General features: G+C 38.3%; 1 protein-coding gene across 6 annotated transcripts in view; it reads left to right on the forward strand.

The window, feature by feature from the left end:
- KIZ (kizuna centrosomal protein) overlaps positions 1-21,043 on the forward strand; it is a 104,689-nt gene that overhangs the window by 64,902 nt on the left and 18,744 nt on the right. For 5 of the 6 annotated variants that reach the window (XM_036417459.2, XM_045574319.1, XM_036417458.2 and 2 more), the window contains 2 exons: positions 7,631-7,796; positions 8,930-8,995. In XM_036417459.2, coding sequence (XP_036273352.1) covers positions 7,631-7,796; positions 8,930-8,995 — 232 coding nt within the window. Of the gene's footprint in view, positions 1-7,630; positions 7,797-8,929; positions 8,996-17,289; positions 17,409-21,043 lie in introns of those variants that run through there. The other variant, XM_036417460.2, reaches the window with a different exon arrangement.

Genomic DNA, 21,043 nt, shown 5'->3' on the forward strand with positions numbered 1-21,043 from the left:
TTTCTAAATACGTTTCACCCTTCTGGGCAAAGGATATGTGGGCATCATGGGTTTCAAGAAAAATCTCTCCCTATTAAGTGAATTGGGACTGATTTGATTAGTAAAAATATATGTTGCCCATAACATTCCCTAATTGGAAAGGGACAGGTACTGATTTAAAAAGTCCTTGGTTAATTAGATACTCCTACCATTTGTACAAAGCTTTATTCTGAGAAAGAGGGTTAAGAATGGATAAAATAGCTCCATTATCTGCAAGGGTCTTAGTAATTTTCCTTTATGATAATTTTATCTTAAAGCATTAGTAAGGAGAAGGAGAAATGCTCTCTCATAATCCTCAGAGTATCCCTATGCTTGCTTCTGTTGTTTTTATTTTTCCAAATTCTATTTTAGTTTTCTACAATCCTTCTATAGCAACCTGGCTTTTTAGAGTAAAAATAGACTCTTCTTTGCCCTTTTCTAAAAGACCTTTGTGTGCCTCTGACATGATTGCTTAATTGTTGGAGATGTAAATTCATGATTTTGGTAGCTTTATCTTTTTCTCTCCTTTAAATAGTTTGAGATAGTTTATCAGCCAAAACAGCCAGTTCATCATTATGCGTGGTCTGACAGTTTATATTGTTTAACCAAAGTTACAAACTCTTCATCTAGTCCTTCCAAAAATGTCGTTTAATAAAGGGTCATTTTGATGATTGTTAAACTATCTGGAAACAGGCCTGAGTATTGTTTAAAAGTTTTTCAAAATGTTCAAAGATATCAAGCACTGGTTCATCAGGCTTTCGTTTACATTGCTGATAATAGGTCTTGTTCATTTCCCAGGGGAAAAATGTTAGGTATGACGTAGTAAAGCCAGTGAGTTAATGCCCTGCATTTTTCCTAGTCTGTCTCTGTTTTAAAAAACTCTACATGCATATGGCAGCTAAACTTACCAGCCATTATATTGCCCTTCTCTCAGGAACCAGTAGGTATATTATTTGCAACAGGTCAGAATAGCCAGGACCATATGTTCTAACAAATTCCTTTGTACCCTTAGAGGTCCTTCTTAATTTTGTTATGATCCAAAGAGCTTATACAATCACTGGTTCCCTTCTACCTGAGATTTTTATTTTTTCCCTTAAGGGAGCTGCTAGAATTCTGACTTATCCTTGTCTGAATTTCTATTTTCATTTTTCCCTAGTTCAATAGAGGTAGTCGTGAAGGAGGTATAATTGAAAGAAAGAAGGTAGGGGGAGGGCAAGTCTGGACAAGGAAGCTCAGAGAGCAAAGGATGTAATGGAAGAGCTGTAGAAGGGGTGTTGGCATTTATTAGCTTCAGAAATCTTTTTAAGTTCAGAGACAGTTTCTAAATTTTTCTTATTAACTTCCAGTAAAAAAAGATAATTTATCTGAGCCTCCCCTAGAAGCTTCTAATTTCCAATCAAGATAAGCTTTACATTCATTCAGTTTAATTTTAGAGCTGGCTTTTTCTTATTGAGCATACAGAAAAATCAATTTGGAGATGTCAAGAATTCCTCACTTTGGCACTTTCAAGCTGATAGCATTTTTGGTTAAATTTTCTCATTTCTATAGATACTTACAAGTTGAGGTTCCATACAAATTATATATATAACCTGCAGGGGTATTAACAGAAGCTAAAGTTTTAGGGGTAACAGAAGCTAAAGTTTTTGGGATCCATCAACCTTATAGGCATGATTTCCCATGTTAATTTTAGTTTTCTTTGGATATCTGCAGAGTCTGAACAAATTTCTAGGGATGTTGTTTGGTGGATTGAAGAGTGCAGCTTATGGGTTGAGCTCTAAGGGGCTGTCACCTCACCAGTCACTTTTCAACCTTTTCTGTGTCTTGATTTCTCTCCCAGCTGTCTAAAACAGCTGTGAGGACTCAGAGCACTAAGTAACCAACTCACACCCCAAGAAAAGTCAATTATTTTAATTACAGTTGACATGGAATTCCCTATGAGGCTCATGCATGTAGTGAGGGATACCCTCTTACACTTCCACAAAGATTCTTAGCCACCTAGCTAGAAGGAGGAAGTATTCCTTATCTTCAGAGCCAAATGCGTTCAGGCTTTCATTTATCCAACAAAAGTGGGGTTGTTGTTCAGATTTGCAGTTAAGTAGTTCCAATTGAAAAAACAAAATTAAAACCAGCCACCCATCTCAACTCCTATCCTTTAGTGCCATCTCAAAGATTTTCTAAAAACAGCTCAAATAAAGTCACGCCCTCTGCCACAAGCAAGGGAATGACTCACCCAAGTTTACCTGATGTGAGGTTGGGAGCCAGTGGGGTTCAGTGGGCCCCTGCTGGAACCTAGCATTGAATCCAGGTTCACGGGCGTGGGCCTGGATGAGCTTCTTTGGAATCCTGCCAACTGCAGCAAGTAAATGTCAGAGTAAGAAATGTTCAATCCTACTGAATTTTTATGAGTTTATTTGAGCCAAACTGATGACAGTTGCCAGGAAGCAAAATCTCAATAGATTGAGAAAATGTTTTGGAAAATGGCAGTTTTACTGCTTATTTTTTACATCGGAATCAAAGGGGAAAAGGGATAAGAATTACATGAAATTAATTGATTATAGATTAGGAAGGCAGGAGAAAACAAAGTGGGGAAATCTCTGGGATTAGGTAAAAAGTAAAACAAATAACATTTGTATTTATAGGGTAGTTAACAGTCAACAGTTAACATGATACAATAACAATAAGGGGATTGGTAGCCTCTCTTTTTTTTTTTTTTTTTGGCAGTGGTTGTGCTCTGGGGCTTCCAGGAAAAGAGGAAATTACTTTGCTATTCCAAAAGGAAATTACTTTGCTATTCCATATGTTATTTTATATGCCTAAAGACATCAGATAGGCTCAGTTTAGATAAAGATTGACTTTTGTCAGGGAAAATACCCACCACAAACTACTTTTAGTTTTAATTTCAGACCATCCTATATGGTTTCTTTCGGTTGCTGTGTTTGTAAGACTGCCATGCAGTCCTCCCAACACAGAAATTTGATTCTTTTCCATCCAGTATATCTATTCTTTAAAAAACTAGCAGGGGGAAAAAAACATACCAACTACTAACAGGGGGGAAAAAACATACAAACTTGGAATGTCAAGGTAACCAAAACAAAGAAAAGAAAATTGCTGTTATCTAACTCTCCATATTTAACCTTTTGACATTAAGGTGTATGGTTTTTTGTTTGTTTTTTTTTTGGGGGGGGGTTGTTTGTTTTTTAATTTTTTTAATGTATATTTTATTGATTTTTTACAGAGAGGAAGGGAAAGGGTTAGAAAGCTAGAAACATCGATGAGAGAAAAACATCGACCAGCTGCCTCCTGCACACTCCCTACTGGGGATATTTGAACCAAGATACATATCCTTGCCCGGAATCGAACCTGGGACCTTTCAGTCTGCAGGCCGACGCTCTATCCACTGAGCCAAACTGGTTTTGGCAAGGTGTATGGTTTTTGATAGTTAATGTATTGACATGGGTTGTACTGTTTATGTACACAGCTTCTTTTTTTTCCACTTGTCACAAATGTACTTCTTTTCTAATTATCACATGTTCTACATAATTTCCCATGACTGTCCAGAGACTCTTATATGAATATTCCAGTCTCTCTGACTAGACTCCTGTCGTTGAGCATTTAAGTTTGTTTGTTTTTTCTCTAGAAAGAAAGTTTCAAAAAACATCTGAGCAATTCAGTTTTTACAAATACACATCCTACTTCCTTAGAATGAATTCTTATATGTAAAGTTTTTAGGTCAAAGGTTATGTGAATTTCTTAGGTATTTGCTACGCACTGCTTACTCTGGAAGAGTCATCGAAGTTACCAAGAATGGATGAAAATATCATTTCTTTGAGCTCTTTATGAAAGTGGATACTGTCAACATTTTTTGGCACCAAATTGAAAAGTGCAAATGACATCCAATTTTTTTTTTTTTCATCTGACCTTTAATTACAATTGAGGTCAAATTTTCCCACTGCCTATTTGTTAGCCATTTGTATTTCTTCTTTTATAATTTGCCAGTTCATGTTCTTTGCTCATTTTTCTATTGGGTTAGTAATATCTTTTCTTATTAACTTATTGAAACTCTTTTTATATACATTTGTACAATTCATTGTAATATTTGTGCAGTTTTATATCCACCATTTATTTTTCTTAATGGTGTTTTGGACACAAAGTCTTTTCCATTAATATATTCATTTATCTATTTATCATTTGAGTATCACAGTTCACAAGTTTCTGTATTTATCTATCTATGCATTTGGGTATCACAATTGACAAGTTCCAGACCTACCAGGATTCATATTTAAATTAACTTTGAGAAAATTTCTAGTAGAATTAAGCCAATAATTCTAGATATCCTGTTTAGTGTAATTAATCGGATACTTTTATCTTTTGTAAGATCTGAAATAAGGAGCTATCACTATCAATCATTTTGCAAATATGTGCCTTTTAAGTTAATTGAATTTCTGAATCCTTTCTGCTGGCACTTAGGAAGGCAGAAATGTGAGGAACTAGTTTGTTTGTTTTGACTTTTGGCTTCAGACTGCTGAGAACAGTAAGACAGTCTCCAGTCTTTGCTCCTGGCTTCCAAACATATGAAATCAAACAGAGTTTTTATGAGTTAACAGATAAGTTAAAACCCCTGCAGCCCTGGCCAGTGTGGCTCACTTGGTTGAAGTATCATCTTGTTCACCAGAAGGTGGCAGGTTTGATTCCCAGTTAGGGCACATTCCCAGTTTGCAGATTTGAGCCCTAGTTGGATGCATAAGAGAGGCAACTGTTTGATAGTTCTCTCTCACATCAATGTTTCTCTCACTTTCTCACTCCCTTTCTCTCTCAAATCAATAAAAACATGTCCTCAAATGAGGATTTTTAAAAACAACCCATGCATAGGCCATTCATAAGCATTATCAGAAAGCCCAAAATAACATTGTTGACTGGTGGCATTTTTCAGATAGGGAACTTCAATTTGTGAATGCTTTCAAACCCCGTGTGAGATGTTGCAGAGCATCTTGTTTACTCTTTCCTGAACTTTTGTTCTGGTACTGTAAGGGCTAGTGTTTCCAGTCTCAGCCTGCAAAATCATTCAGATTGGGAGCTTCCTTAGAAATACGTCTTTCTAAAAGATCTGTAAGTAATACAGATGTTTTTCCTGACTCCCTAGAGTTTGTTTTGGACTACAAACCGCAGACCATTCCTGGTTTGAATTTGACTTTTTTTTCTTTTGGAATTTGACTTTTGTTTCTGTCCTTGCTTATCATAATCCCTGTTCCTTAGAGACTTATATTGTATCTATAGAATTATCTTATAAGGTGAGTCCTTTTATAAATTTATCTATCAAGAAAGTAATAGAAATCCTAGAAATATATATAGTAAGTAATGAAAATAAATGAAATAAAATATATAAAGTAAATGAAAACCTGCAGTATGCTCACCACTTTATTACTTCACCACTTTATTTACCTCCATGGTTAAAAAAAACAGGGCACTGTGGTGTTACTTTGATCATGCATACAAGAAGTTACTAGAAGGATGTTTGCAGTATTATTAAAGCATTTTATTCTGTGTTCTTTTGAAGCCCAGCTGAGCTGGGATATGCAAAGCAGTGAGATAAGTTGTATATCATAATGCAGAGAATAATGGGAAGTTATATGAGTCATTGACAATCCAAAACAGTTTTCATTGTCTACAAATTCTTTAGTAGAAAATGTAGAAACCTTCAGCAGTCCTCTATCAATTTTATTTTTAAAATGTGTGTTAAGCCAGTGGCTATCTTGAACTCATGCCAAGAAATTATTAGTTACAGTTGTTGCATAAGGTAATTTGAGGGAGAAATACATATTTGAAGTGTTCTCAGAAAGTCTGAATTATTTGAAATATTAGAAAGAGAAAATTATAGCTTCATAACTATAGAATTTTGGTCAGTTCTTTTTGTTCCTATTTTAAAATGCTTTTCATATACCCAGGATTATTGGACACACGAGTAGGAACTTAAGTCTCCTTGGGGACAGCCTAGATCAGGATCTAGAAATGAGGCATGCCAGAATGGTACATATGGTCATCAAAGACCTGGAACTACTCTTTACCCCTCTCTTTTGGAAGATTCTAGAAGCAGGCGAAGAACAATGGTTCATGTAGGCAGCTGAAATTGGGGCTCTGTGGGAGCAAGCTCTGAGCTTCAAGGGCAGGATGCTCTCCTGAACCCAAGTCTGCAGATACAGGGAGGCTGTGCAGATGATCCCAACAGAGATTTATCACAACTGGAGTACAATTCAGGGGTCAGTTTATACATGTAGAGGAAAAGCTCCCAAGGCTAACTTGGGACTAAGTCCTTTGGCTAAGGAGACTCTAACTCCTTAATCCCCTGAAATCAGCTGATCCAGCCTCTAGGATAAGCCATGGGCCCAGGAAGCCAGCCAGTCCTGGGGAGGGCAGAGGGCAGGAGTATGTTGCAGGGATATCAAGGCCGATAATGACAGCTGTTGTTTTTTTCATAACCAAACTTACAAGGTCAGATCTTCCATGTTCTGCCTCAGTGATTCTCCCTGTGAGGACATTTTTGCCTTCTTTCATGTTAATAACCAGGAAAGTTTATTATCTTCCCTCTTGTTTACTAGAAAATTCTGTTGTAACTGCTTCACCCTTGGACTAACATGACCTGTGAGGCTTTGTCCAGCTCCATTCTTCATATTAATGTCTAGAATCTCATCTCCCTTTCCCACAGATTGTGTTGGACACTGCACTGTATTTACAACTGTTGTCAGATACCAATGAAAAGTGAACAACTCATCGAAGTTTCCTCTCCCAACCACCTGGGCAAATCACTTCTGAGTAAGAAGTGAGAAAGAAACATACTCTGGCAGCAGGACGATGCTATCGTTGGTTGTTTTACTCTTGTTATCAGCATATTTTTAAGAGTGCTGACCTGTAAATTAAGAGATATTAACCTATCTTGTTAATTGTCACTTTTTCTCTACCTCTTAATTTGACTGTGACAAAATCTGTGCCCACCTCCTTGCCCAGGACATGAGGTGATATGATAGGACAGTTCAGTGCCCTTTGAAAACAGTAAAGCAGTACTAATACGGTGGTTAAATTTCCCAGGCAACTTTATTCTTGATTGAAGATTATCACTTAAAACAGTTCTTTTTTTGCTTAGTGACTCCTCCTCAGCCACCACATTTTTACGCAATCTTCCCATTTGGGGAAAGTTCAGGGGTCATTTATTTGTAGAAGAATGGGAATACCACGAGGTCAGTTTTTCCAGATCTTTTTCTCAAACCACCCAAGGGCTCATGCAGTGAAAGAGAAAATCTTGGATAAACCAGCCCACATTAACAAGTGGTCGCATCTCATACACATATTTCACAAGTAGAAAAACACTTCTGCATAAGATTCAGTCCTCCAAAAGAAAGTATTATTTCTAATGTAAGTTATTACAAAGAATTAAATTCTGCTGGAAAAAAATCAGATGTTATTCTATCTTGAAGACATTTTAATTTCAGTTAAATGTCAGAAAGCAAATTAAATCCTAAGTAAAGCTTAACCTAAATTGTATTTGAAGATTGGGTCTTTGAGACAAGGGGAATATAGCTGCAGTTTGCTATTTCTTTGTGCTTTCTTTTAAACACTCTAGGCAACAGCATTATTGAAAAGAGTCCCTACAAAAGAGGGTGAGGATAGGTCAGCTACTCACAGTAATGAATCATCTTGCAGCTTGCCATCTATTCCGAATGACAATCGTGAAATAAAGGAAGCAAAATACGCTCCGTTGTTCAACAGAGTTCTTACCTGGGAACAAGGTAAGTATTGTTAAAGGGTTAGTTCACAGCAAAAATCCATTCAGAGTCAACATGACACCTTCTTTCTCAAGGTGTACCTATAAAATAAAGGGAAGTAGATAATACCTCTGATTTTAATATGCATAATAGGTTATTTGTTTTACATACTACCTTCCAATAAATATATGATTTTGCTTAGTCTCACAGGGATAGGAAACCTAATTGTATAATAGGTCTGTGGTGTTACTGAATTTCCAATAAATTACATTTTTATGAATTATGAAATCTTAACAAAACTAATCACTGAGCAGTTGTTAATTTTGATCATCCTACAAAGAGGTAGAGGATTCCATTAAAATGATTTCATAAAGTACTGTAAAGTTTTTGATACCACTTAATAGAATTTACTCATAATTTATAAACATTCTTTTTAAGATTGTCTTTATAATACATATTATAAAAGTTTAAACTGATGAATAAGAATCAATTAATTTATGCCTCTAAATTTTTAGTATCCAGAGATTGTGATTTTTAAAAAAATATATTTTATTGATTTTTTACAGAGAGGAAGGGAGAGTGACAGAGAGCTAGAAACGTCAATGAGAGAGAAACATTGACCAGCTGCCTCTTGCACACCCCCTACTGGGGATGTGCCCACAACCAATGTACATGCCCCGGACTGGAATCGAACCTGGGACCTTTCAGTCCACAGACCGACGCTCTACCACTGAGCCAAACCGGTTTCGGCCAGAGATTGTAATTATTTTAACATTACTATTAAGATATGTCAGTAAGCCACTATCGTGGTATTTCCAATACAGCAATGAGTTGCTCGGGATGTATTCACAAGTTGATATACATGCATAGAATATAAGACTCACTGTTTTAAGACCCCCTCAAATTTGATAGATGTCAAGCTAAGTAATTTTTTTCATGAAAACAGCATATAGATTCCTTAGTTTTAGAAAAGTTTTATTTTTAGAAGGAACAGTACTGTTTCAGGCAAGAAATAAACTGGAGGATTAAAAAAAAAAAAAGGAGGTGGGGAAACAGCGAAAATAATAGAAATGGTAATTTTTTTAAAATCAAACAAAGGTCTAGTCCATAAATATAACCCTGACATACATCTTTATTATCATGTGTTTGATTTTTAGAAATTTCAAGTGGCTACAGAGATGAGAGCAAGGAAGAAAGCATGGCAGCAAATGTTCCAATCACAGGTAAAGTTATGGTTGCCTAAGAGTTGCAAACACAAAATTCAACCTTGTTATATAATCAATACATTCTATGTTGGTGATATGTGAACTCCACTAAGAGCATGTGTATTTGACTACCACATGCTAGAGCAGGAGAGTAATTATAAGAGCACATAATTATAATATGCAAACTTACGTTAACACAAACTAAGGTGGAAAATAACAGTGTCTATTGAATTCTTCATAATCATGTTATACATTTACACATGCAAGCATCCCCCATCGCATAGCCTTCCAGCACCTGCGTCTGTGTGAAAGGGTCAGTCTCCATGGGGAATACCCAGTCTTTATATGGTAAGCTACAGATGTTTCTGATTTTATTCTTTTCTTTCCTGTGATAATTGAATGTGTGTCAATAAAATAAGAGCAAGGGGAAAAGTACCAGACAGGAAGCTTGCTTGTGCCTCAGTTACAAAGCCTGTCTGATAAATACAAAATTTTACCAATAAGGCTTCATCAAGACTTATTAAGTTTTCTGCACATGTATTAGGCTTATTAAGATGAAATCTGAATTCATTACTTTTTTTTAGTTTTAGAATATCAACAGCAGCAATTAGTATTCTGAACAGAATTCTATTTGTCATGCATCTAAATGTAATAGTGCCTTGTTTTTTAAAGTGCTGTGCTACTTCATTATAGATTCAAAGGTCTTACTTTAAATATTTATACAAGTAAATATACCACTGCACCAAGGTACTGAGGCACGCATCTGTATATATTGAAGTAATGTTGTTTATATGCAGGAAAGAATGGCTTTCTTTTATGGCAGTACAATTCATGGCCTGATGATTAATTTTTTAAGCCCATGTTTCTGTGATGAACTCTGGTTTTGAAAAAGGAGTTTATAGTAGAGCAATTATTGTGTGTATTCTACATCAGATAATATTTCACTCCAAAATGCAGAGGTTTTCTTTTCTTTTAAACATTTCCCAGTTATTTATTTATTGCCTTTTTATTCTTCATTTTGGGAAAACTCTAGTAAAATTTCCTATTTATTTTTTTAATGGATTTTTAGAGAAAAAGGGGAGAGTGAGAGAGAAAAAAGCATTGGTTGGAAGACTCCCCAAAATGCCCTAACCTGGGATCGAACCTGCCATCTTTTGGTGCATGGGATGATGCTTCAATCAACTGAGCCACACTGGCCAGGACTTTAATTTTTTTAATAGAGTGTGAATGATCCCAGATTGCAAATAACCAATAAGTTATTTGGGTGCTTTTCCCTTGCATTTACCTGTGAATGCATAAGTATCTAATATAATCTCTGAATTTATTTCAATTAAAAGTATAAAAGCTTATTGGGAGAAACCACGAAGGAAGGCTTTGTTGCCCATTCTTACTTGTCTTTTAGGTATTATTTCCAATCATCCCCTGCTGCGAGTAGATGACTCTCCCAAAAATTATTGCAAATGTTATTATCTCATAAAAATTTTATTGAGATATAATTGATATATATGGCACTATATTACTTTCAGGTATACAGTGTGATGATACACATTGCAAAATGATCATCACAGTAAGTCTAGCTAACATCCATCACCACACAGAGTTACAAATGTTTTTTTTTTTGTTATGGAGAACTTTTAAGATTTACTCTTCTAGCAGTGTTCAAATATGCAATACAGCATTATTAACCTCAGTCACCATGCTGTTCATTACTTCCCCATGACATTTATTTTATAACTAGAAATTTGTACCTTTTTTGGCCTTTTAAAAATTTATTTTTTAATTACAGTTGATATATAATACTATATTAGTTTCAGGTGTACAACATAGTGCTTAGACATTTATATAACTTGCAAAGTGACCACCCTTGTAAGTTTAGTACCCATCTGACACCATACATTAATATTACAATATTATTAACTATGTTCCCTACGCTGTACTTTACATCCCTGTGACTATTTTTATACTGTCAATTTGACTTTTTCATCCCTTTCACCTTTTCACCCATCCCTCAACTCCCCCCGTGTGGAAACCATCACTATACTAATTGAATGCCATGCCCTCAAAGATGGCAGCACCTACAGCCACAAGATGTGTTTGTTTCTGTTTTTTTGTTTATTTATTTTGTTTTTAGAATCCACTTGTAAGGGAAATCCTATGGTATTTGTATTTCTCATTATGAATTATTTTACTTAGCATAATATCCTCTAGGTCCATTTATGTTGTAAATGATAAAATTTCATACTTTTTTTTAACCTAGTAGTATTCCAGTGTATATATGTACCACATTGTATATATGTATCCATTCATCTATCTAGGGTTACTTAGGTTACTTCTATATCTTGACTGTTATAAATAATGCTGCAATGAACATAGGGTTGTATATATTTTTTCAAATTAGCTTTTTCTATTTCTTCAGATAAATACCCAGAAGAAGGATTGCTGGGTCATATCATAGTTCTACTTTTAATTTTTTTAGGAACCTCCATACTGTTTTCCATAGCAGCTGTAACAATCTGCATTCCCACTAATAGTGCTTAAGGGTTTCTTTTCTCCACATCCTCGTGAACACTTGCTACTTGTTGATTTACTGATAATAACCATTCTTACAGGTCTGAGGTGATATCTCATTGTGGTTTTAATTGTCAGAAAATATGTACCTTTTGACCCCTTCACTCATTTTGCTCACCTCCCACCTCTGCCTTTGGCAACCACCAATCAGATCTCTATGTCTGCCTCATAGAATCCTATCTAATAAAGGGGGAATATGCTAATTGACCCTCACACCATTGCAAATATGGTGGCGCCCACAGCCAATAAGTAGGGAATATGCTAATTGACTTCCAGGCCCTCAAAGATGGCAGCACCCACAGCCACAAGATGGTGGTGCCCATTCCCCTCAGCCCCACTGGGGTGGCAGGCATGTGGCAAGGCTGAGACCACCCCCAGGCAGGCCCGGCTGCTCCACACACCTGCCTCTGGAGTCCCCCAGTCCCCTCAGCCCCCAAGCTGCCCAGGGCCAGATGGCACCTGTCCAGCCACTCAGGGCCACCTGAGGCTCAGGTAACCAGGGCTGTCCAAGACTTGCACTGCCAGCAGTGGTGGCAGCAGAGGTGTGGTGGGGTGTTGCCTTCCCCTGATCGCCGGTTTGCCTCCCGCCACTGAGGGCTTCCAGACTGTGAGAGGGGGCAGGCCAGGCTGAGGGACCCCTACTTCAGTGCATGAATTTTCATGCACCAGGCCTCTAGAGAAAAGAAAATTAAGTACCAGGATTTCAAAGCTTCCTTCTCATCATGCAGAAAGAGGTATGATGAGCTTAGAAGTATTACTATTTGCCATTAAGAGTTTTTTGTTTTGTTTTTTAATTAAATAAATCTTTATTGCTCAGATTATTACAATTGTTTCTCCTTTTCCTCCCATAGCTCCCTTCCACCTGGTTCCCACACCACCTCTGCCCTTACCTCTTCCCCTCCCCACATTTTCCTCATCCATAGGTGTACGATTTTAGTCCAGTCTCTTCCTGCACCTCCCACACCGCTTTCCCCCTGATAATTATCAATCCACTCCCTTTCTTTGCCCCTGATTCTGTTATATTCACCAGTTTATTCTGTTCCTCAGATTTTTAATTCACTTGATTTTAGATTCACTTGTTGATATATGTGTATTTGTTTATCATAATTTTTATCTTTACCTTTTTCTTCTCCTTCCTCTTCTTAAAGAATACTTTTCAGCATTTCTTATAATACTGGTTTGGTGGTGATGAACTCCTTTAGTTTTTTCTTATCTGTGAAGCTCTTTATCTGACCTTCAATTCTGAATGATAACTTAGCTGGGTAGAGTAATCTTGGTTGTAGGTTCTCTATTCATCACTTTGAGTATTTCTTGCCACTCCCGTCTGGCCTGCATAGTTTCTGTTGAAAAATCAGCTGATAGTCATATGGGTGCTCCCTTATAGGTAACTAACTGTTTTTCTCTTGCTGCTTGTAAGATTCTCTCTTTGTCTTTTGCCCTTGGCATTTTAATTATGATGTGTCTTGGTGTGGTCCTCTTTGGATTCCTTTTGTTTGGGGTTCTGTGCGCTTCCTGGACTTGCAAGTCTATTTCTTTCACCAGGTGGGGGAAGTTTTCTGACATTATTTCTTCAAATAGGTTTTCAGTATCTTGCTCTCTCTCTCCTCTTCTGGCACCCCCATAATTCTGATGTTGGTTCGCTTGAAGTTGTCCCAGAGGCTTCTTACCCTATCCTCAACTTTCTGGATTCTCTTCTCTTCTCTTCTTGCTTCTCCAGAGAAGTGTCCTTTGCCTCTTTGTATTCCAAACCTTTGACTTGATTCTTGCGTTCCTCTAGTCTGCTGTTGGGTCTCTGTATAATATTTTTTATTTCAGTCAGTGTATGTTTAATTTCTAGTTGGTCCTTTTTCATATCCTTGAGGGTCTTGTTAAATTTATCGCCCTTTTCTAGGAAATTCTTGAAAAACCTTATAACTCTATATCCAGTCTTTTGTTCTCCTCCATTTCTTTTGTTTGAGATCTCTTTCCTTGTCTGGGCATTTTCGCTGCTTCCCTGAGTTGGTAGGGTGGCTTTGTGTGCTTGGTGTCTATATGGTTTCTCCCCAGTTATCTGAGGTTAACATTCTTGGTGCTCCCCTTTGTGTACTGCATGTACAGCTTTCTTGTAGTTAAGTCTTGATTGTTGTTGGTATCACTGGGAGGAATTGACCTCCAGGCCTATTGGAAGTATCCGCTGTGTCTACACCAGGATACCTTCTGTATTGGAGACAGTCTTATAGGATCAGACTTGCAAAATTGCAAAAACCTCTGAGCTCAGCTTGGATAGGATGGAGTCTCAGGGCTGAGCCACCAGTCTTGGCTTCCCCTCAGTCCTGCCCTTGTGTGCACACCTCAGACCTCTGCCTTCCACAGATCCCCTGAGTTTCCACCTGACAGTCCAGATCCTCCTTGTAAGAGCATGGGTGCCCCAGGGGCTCGCCCTGAACTGGGTTTCAGTGCTCAGTGCAGTTGGAACTGGGGATTCAGTGCAGTTAGGAGCTTTGGACTCCTTCTCCTATGGAGAGGCTGTAGCAACCTCCATGGTCAGACCTCTCTGCACACACTCACTCGAGTGCTGTGGCTCCCAGCACCCCTCATCTCCCAGTCTCTGAGTCTCCAGGTGCCTTTCTCTACAGATCAGACTCCACCTGTATGAGCTTGGGTCCACAGGGTTTCGGCCAGGGCTGGGGTTCAGTGCAGTTGGAATGGGTTCAATGCAGTTGGGGGCTTCCTTTTTCCTCCCACCAGCCAGGCACTCGGCTGCCCTTCCTCTCTGCGCAAGCATCTCCCTACCTCAGCACTTTGTGGCTCCAGATCCGATCCGTGAGCCTCTCTCCTTCTTTCTAGTTGTAGATTTCCTGCTCAGCCAGCTTTCCTGTGGTTTTGGATGATGTCAGTTCTGTTTTTTAGTTCTTATTTTGAAATTGTTGTGTGAGGCAGCAGTTTAGGTGCTTACCTAGGCCACCATCTTGGTTCTCTCCCAAGAGTTTTTTTTTTTTTTTAATGCAATTCCAACAGCCTGCCATTGGTCTATCAATAGTTGGCAGTTCTTATTTTATTTATTTTCTAAATTTTATTTTACTTTTGACAGTATTTCAGATGTCCACCATTTTCTCCCCTTTACCAACCTCCAGCCAGCCCCCACCCCATCCCAGCCTTCACTGCATTATTGCGTATGTCCGTGAGCTGTACATATATGTATATAAATTCTTTAGTTAACTTCTCCCCCACACAGCACCTTTTCCCTGCTTCCCTCTATTTGAAAATTGAATACTTTGTCTAATAGAAGCCAACAGAATTAATGTTCTATGGAACATATTTTGGGAAATATGCACACATACATGAGGAACATTTAAAACCTTATGTCTAATGAGGGCACCAGTTTTATCAGTACACTAAAATTATCATCAACATTTTCCTGTGGTTCTTTTTTGTGGGAGTCTCCCTTGTGGATAAGATTGCTTAATAAAGACACTTTGGGATACTTTAATGTAACTAAACCCAGATGATGCTATGATTAAGAGCTACTTGTTAAAGCTGCTCCCTGAATTGATGACCAGCAGGTCACAAAAGTAACTGTCAGTGATCCAGAAGCAGTCTTCATCAGTGTGCATCCTTCTGTGTGACCTTATTTGCTTTGCAGCCATCTCAGAAGGGATATAGTAAAGAAAGAAGAAGAGCTGAAACCCAGAGCAAGCCACCAGGAGGTTGGGCAGAATGTATGGGTCGGTCAGAAGTTATACCATTTTCAGAACAATGAGGATCCTGGGGAAGTTTAACTTGAGAAGGGTTCAGAAGTTATCTTTAAATACTTGCAGAGCTGCTGTGTACAAGGCAGAGCATTAATTGAGCATAATTATAGAGTGTACCTCAGGAGCCCATGTTTGTGAGTGCTGCAGGGAAGGAACTGACAGCTCAATAACAGAAAAACTTTCTGCTTCTTCCTATCAGGAAAACCAAACTCAGTGTCTTCCAGCTGTGAGAGTCTGTGCTGGGTGCTTGAATTATGGCAGGAACCTGCTCTCTGGAGGGGCACTGTGGAAGGAATTCTCATTTCTGGGAACACTGACCCACTTTTAATATGATTCTCTGTCCATATTTTTTTTTAAATTCTCACTTCTCTCTTTTCCTTTCTTGTTTCCTTTTTATCCTCTCACGTCAGCCTTTTTATAAGAGGGGGTTCGTCCTTAAGAGTTTGTTAGCATTTAGAAGGTATCTGCTTTGTTAATCATCATTATAGGGAGTATGAGTTTCATAACTCTGGCTCTTATAACCTGTACTAAAGTGTACATAGAAACACTTCCATACACACACCTGTACACACAACCAAAGTAAATATTCTCACAGCCTGTGATCTACTGCTAACACAGTCTACCCCTTTTTACTAGTCTAGTTATTCCCTCTAAAGAATTCAGATAGAAATTAAAAGTTAATGTTGATTTATTTGAAATATATATATATTTATATATATATATATATATATATATATATATATTAATAGTATATCATTTGCATGTAACAAAACATCTTTACTTGGGAACACCAGGAAGCAAAAGACTGGGTCTTTGCCCTCACTAAACATTTGTCTTTTCTAATCTTCACAACAGCCCTGTGAGGTAAATTATTAGTAACATCTGCAGATGGTCAAACAGAAACTTAGAAAGGTTGAGTCCTTCTCAGAGCCATATAGCTAGTGTGCTGGATCTTGACTAGAACTCAAACTTCAGGATTTAAGAACTGCATCAGGATGCCTGGATCAATTAAACATCAGCATGTATCGTAACAAAAGGTTAGCTCTGCAAGGATGAGAATAATGATGAACACAGATAGGCCTACTTTCCTTTCTCCTGTGTTGGGTTTACAAAGGTTGGAAGGTTGCACAGGCCTGAGACCACATGCTCATAGTACGATATTCAGGTCGGAGTTCTCCTGAAACACTTAGGCCAGGATTAAAGCAATGTTTATCTACATTATGAGGGAAAGAATCCTGAACTAGTTAAACTCACAAAGGGAAAGTGCTCACATTGACAATTTTATTTCTGATCAATTACGTTTACCTTTGAGAATTAAGTGAATTTTAGTTTTAGCAAATGATCCAGCTTATTTTAAATGTCAGACAAACCAATCACCTAACACAGTGTCTGGCACACAGTGGGCACTCATTATGAATAAATGAATAAAAATGAGAGTGTTAAAGGAGTTTCTTTAAATGATTGTTGATTCAGGCCAAAATACTATCTCTTTCAGTTATTCACTCCACCAATACTTTTCCCACCCACGTGCCTATCCTGGCAAAACTCATCTCCTTAAGCTCCATGTGAAAAGGGCTCTCAGCTTTTATCTCAAGAGGATTAAACCTCTAAGAATGTCCATTCAGCCTCTTATTCTTTTGACATCAATTCTCGTGGTCAAGCTGTGTTGAAAGTGGTTGTTTGACTGTGCCATTTCTCACTGGTATTCTTTGGCAAGTTGAAATATTCAAAGTCATGTTAAGGTACTCCATTTAGAAGCTTTGTGGGAGGTCAGCATACATTTGAAGGGTATCACTTGAGGTCCTGGGCAGTGCTTGCCAAAACATTATTACTGGAGTTTTATATCAAATTGGAAAAGAGCTGGAAACATACAGTGGCCAAATTGTCATTGGTGACTAGATTTTCTTGAGAGAAAAAGACTGTGGTGATAACTTTGGACTGCCAAAGTACAGTGGCATGGTATCTCCACTGCTGAGACTGTAGTAAGATTCTTCCTCATTTGTCCCTCCCCAGAAATGTTCAAGAATCAGAAAAGACATATTATCTGCTGCACCTGGTACAGGGGACCCCCAATTCATGCAAAACCAAGAAACCAAGGAACCACTATATGCTTCTGAACTGTCCATTGCAGGTCACATGGTCCTGTTTCTATGGCAGTCTCAGCAATACTGTACTCTCTCTAAGGGCTCCTGGGAGAACTCTTCTTTGCCTGTTTTAGCTCCTGATGGGTCCTAATTTGTGGCAACATAACTCCAATCCCTAGCTCCATCTTTACATCATCTTCTTTTCTGTGTCTCTGCATCCACTCCGCTTCCTCTCAGGACACTTGTCATTACATTTAGGGCCACCTACATCCAGGATGTTTTCATCTTGAAAGCCTTAATTAATTACATCTGCAAAGAATCTATGTCCAAATAAGGTCACATCTTGAGGTTCTGGGTGGACATAAACTTTTTTTCAATTATAGTTGACATTTCATATTCAGGTGTACAGCATAGCGGTTAAACATTTATGTAACTTAAAAAGTGACACCCCCCCAAAAGTCTAGTACTCATCTTGAACCATACGTAGTTATTACAATATTATTGACTATATTCCCAACGCTGTACTTTATATCCCCATGACTTTTTTGTGACTACTATTTTGTACTTAATAATCTCTTCACCTTTTTCACCCAGGCCCTAACCCCCCTCCAATCTTGCAACTCTCATTTTGTTATCTGTATCTAGAGTCTATGTCTGGTTTGTTGGTTTCTTTGTGTTTTTTGTTTGTTTGTTTGTTTAGATTCCACATAAAAGTGAAATCATATGGTAATTGTCTTTCTTTGTTCAACTTAGCATAATACCCTCTAAGTCTATCGGTGTTGTCACAAGTGGTAAGATTTCATTCTTTTTTATGGTTGAGTAATATTCCATCGTATTTCCCAAACTTTTTTTTTTTTACAGAGAGGTAGGGAGAGGGATAGAGAGTTAGAAACATCGATGCTCAGAGAGAAACTGAACAGCTGCCTCCCGCACACCCCCCACCAGGGATGTGCCCACAACCAAGGCACATGCCCTTGACCAGAATCGAACCTGGGACCCCTCAGTCCGCAGGCCGACCTTCTATCCTCTGAGCCAAACCGGTTTCAGCTATTTCCCAAACTTTTGTACCCCTTCTATAATTTTCATAACGCTGAGTACCCCTCGTACTCATGAGAACGTAGAATTAGGCCCAACTTAGCACAGTGCAATGCATATCCCCACCAAACTCCGGTGCGTACCCCCACCAAACTCTTCTGTACCCCTGGGGGTACGCGTACCACACTTTGGGAAACACTGGGTGTCACATCTTCTTTATCCAATCATTTATTGATGGCTCCGATCGCCCGATGGGAAACAGGGAACCGAGATGGGTGGTGGCGCATCTGCTGGGGGCCCTAGTCCTCCCAACAGTTCCCCATACACAGATGGCGACCACTGGTGATAGAGGATGGGGCTGGCGAGTGGGCAGGAATGGTCGATTCCTACCCCCAGCTGGCAGGCTTTGATTACCAATGGGAAATCAGAAGCCGGGGCTGGTGGCGGCTGACTCGGGTAGCACCAGGGTCTCAATCACCCCACTGGTCGCCCCACACACTGAACAACCACTGCATCGGCAGCAGGGGGCAGGGCCGCCTGCTGGTGGGCGGGGCCAGCTGCTGGCAGCCAGGTAAGATGAACCCTGATCACAGGCCAGGCCTAGGGACCCTACCTGTGCACGATTTTCATGTGCCAGGCCTCTGCTAAATAACACTGCAGTGAACATAAGGGTGCATATATCACTTCAAATTAGTGTTTTGGATTTCTTCGAATAAATACCCAGAAGTTGAATTGCTAGGTCATAAGGCAGTTCTATTTTTAATTTTTTGAGGTTCCCCCATACTATTTGCCATAGTAGCTGCACCAATTTGCAATTCCATCATCCATGAATGAGGTTCTCTTTTCTCCACACCACTTGTTTGCTGATTGTTTGATGATAATCATTCTGACAGGTGGGAGGTTTTAATTTGCATTTCTCTGATGATTAGTGATGTTTAGCATCTTTTCATATATCTGTTGGTTATCTGTATGTCCTCTTTGAAGAAATGTCTATTCAGTCCTCTGCCCGTTTTTTAATGATTGTTTGTTTCTTGGTGTTGAGCTGTATGAGTTCTGTATAAATTTTGGATATTAATCCCTTATAGGATGTGTCTTTGGTGAATGTCTTCTTCCATTCAGTAGGCTTTTTGTTTTGTTGATGGTGTCCTCTGCTGTGCAAACTTTTTTAGCTTGATATTTGTTTAGTTTTTCTTTAGTTTCCCTTGCCCAAGGAGATAGATCAGGAAAAAATATTACTACCATCTATGTCAGAGTGTTTACTACTTATATATCCTTCTGAGAGTTGTATGGTTTCAGGTCTCACATTTAAACCTTTAATTCATTTTGAGTTTATGCCTGTATACGGTATAAAAAGATGGTCTAGTTAGATCTTTTGGCAGGCATCCATGGGTGGATAGGGGTTTGGGGGAGAGACAGTATTCCATCCACTACAGGAGCTGAGGAGGGATATGTCTTCATACCTTATATATGTCTTCATATCTTACATCCCTAGAATCTGGTCCATCTTAATTAGTGATTATTCCTGGCTCTACTATAGGTAATGACATTGGTAATATTAATATATTTATTTCTGATTCTTCTCATTATGTAAATTGAATACAAATTGCTAAAAATATTTTTAAAGCATTTAGTTATGCCAATAAACTATAACTTCCTGATCAAGATTACTCAATCAAGGATTCCATGACTTTGAGACTTGAAATTCACCTCCCATGATTGAACAATTAAGTGTCAGAGACCGTGGTTATAAATTTACATGTGAAGCAAAGCCAGCAAGATTGTTTCAATTCAGTTTTGGAACATTCATTAAAGTTCAGTTATAAGCCTGACATTTATTTTCAGCTGTAACTGTTTAATTGTTCCATAGAAATTAAGAAAGTGATATAAATATCTATTTTCTTAAGCAGCTTCAGGCAACTCACTCATATGGTTTAGGATTTTCTCTGGGCATCAGCCCTCAACCTGGACAGTAGCTTCATAAGCCCAGGACTCCTGGCGGAGTGGGAAGTCTGGGTGTGAAAAGTGGACCCAACCTGTGCTTCTGACATTCATGCAGACTTACGGCCTTTACAAAATCCCTAAATATAGATAAGTTTTCTGTGTTTTCAGAATTGTGAAAGCACCCATATCTTAATGTTTTCTCATTTTCATTTGAGCAGATTACTAGACAAGTGCTTTCTGAATTTTAAGTGATAACATTTATCTTTAGAATTAATTTTAGAAATATACCCCACAATTTTTGTTTTATTTTGCAAAGATAACTGGGTTTGCTGCATCAGCAACACATCTAGTTATTGTATTTTTAAAATGCATGGATATAGATATACATAAAAAGTAACAGCAGTTGGAAATTCAGTGGACAGAAAATATTTTTTTAATTTTAATTTTTAAAATTCTACATATTTCATATAGGAATGGCAATTATCCTTCCTTATTCAGAGATGCCCAGTTTTTTGTCAGTCCAAGGTCGTTTTTGCTAGCTGTAGTGATGGTATTGTTTGCATCTCCCTTTGTTATTCCTTTTCCAGACCTAACTCTTCTTTCTTCGTTTCTGCAAAAGCCCAGGACAAATTCTCTGCCTGAGAGACACCCCATAGAGGCTGGTGAACCACATGTTTATCTGGCTCTTATAATAGGCTGTTAAAAGC

The sequence above is a fragment of the Pipistrellus kuhlii genome, unplaced genomic scaffold (genome assembly GCF_014108245.1).
Source record: "Pipistrellus kuhlii isolate mPipKuh1 unplaced genomic scaffold, mPipKuh1.p scaffold_m20_p_6, whole genome shotgun sequence".
In the NCBI taxonomy this organism is placed as follows: domain Eukaryota; kingdom Metazoa; phylum Chordata; class Mammalia; order Chiroptera; family Vespertilionidae; genus Pipistrellus; species Pipistrellus kuhlii.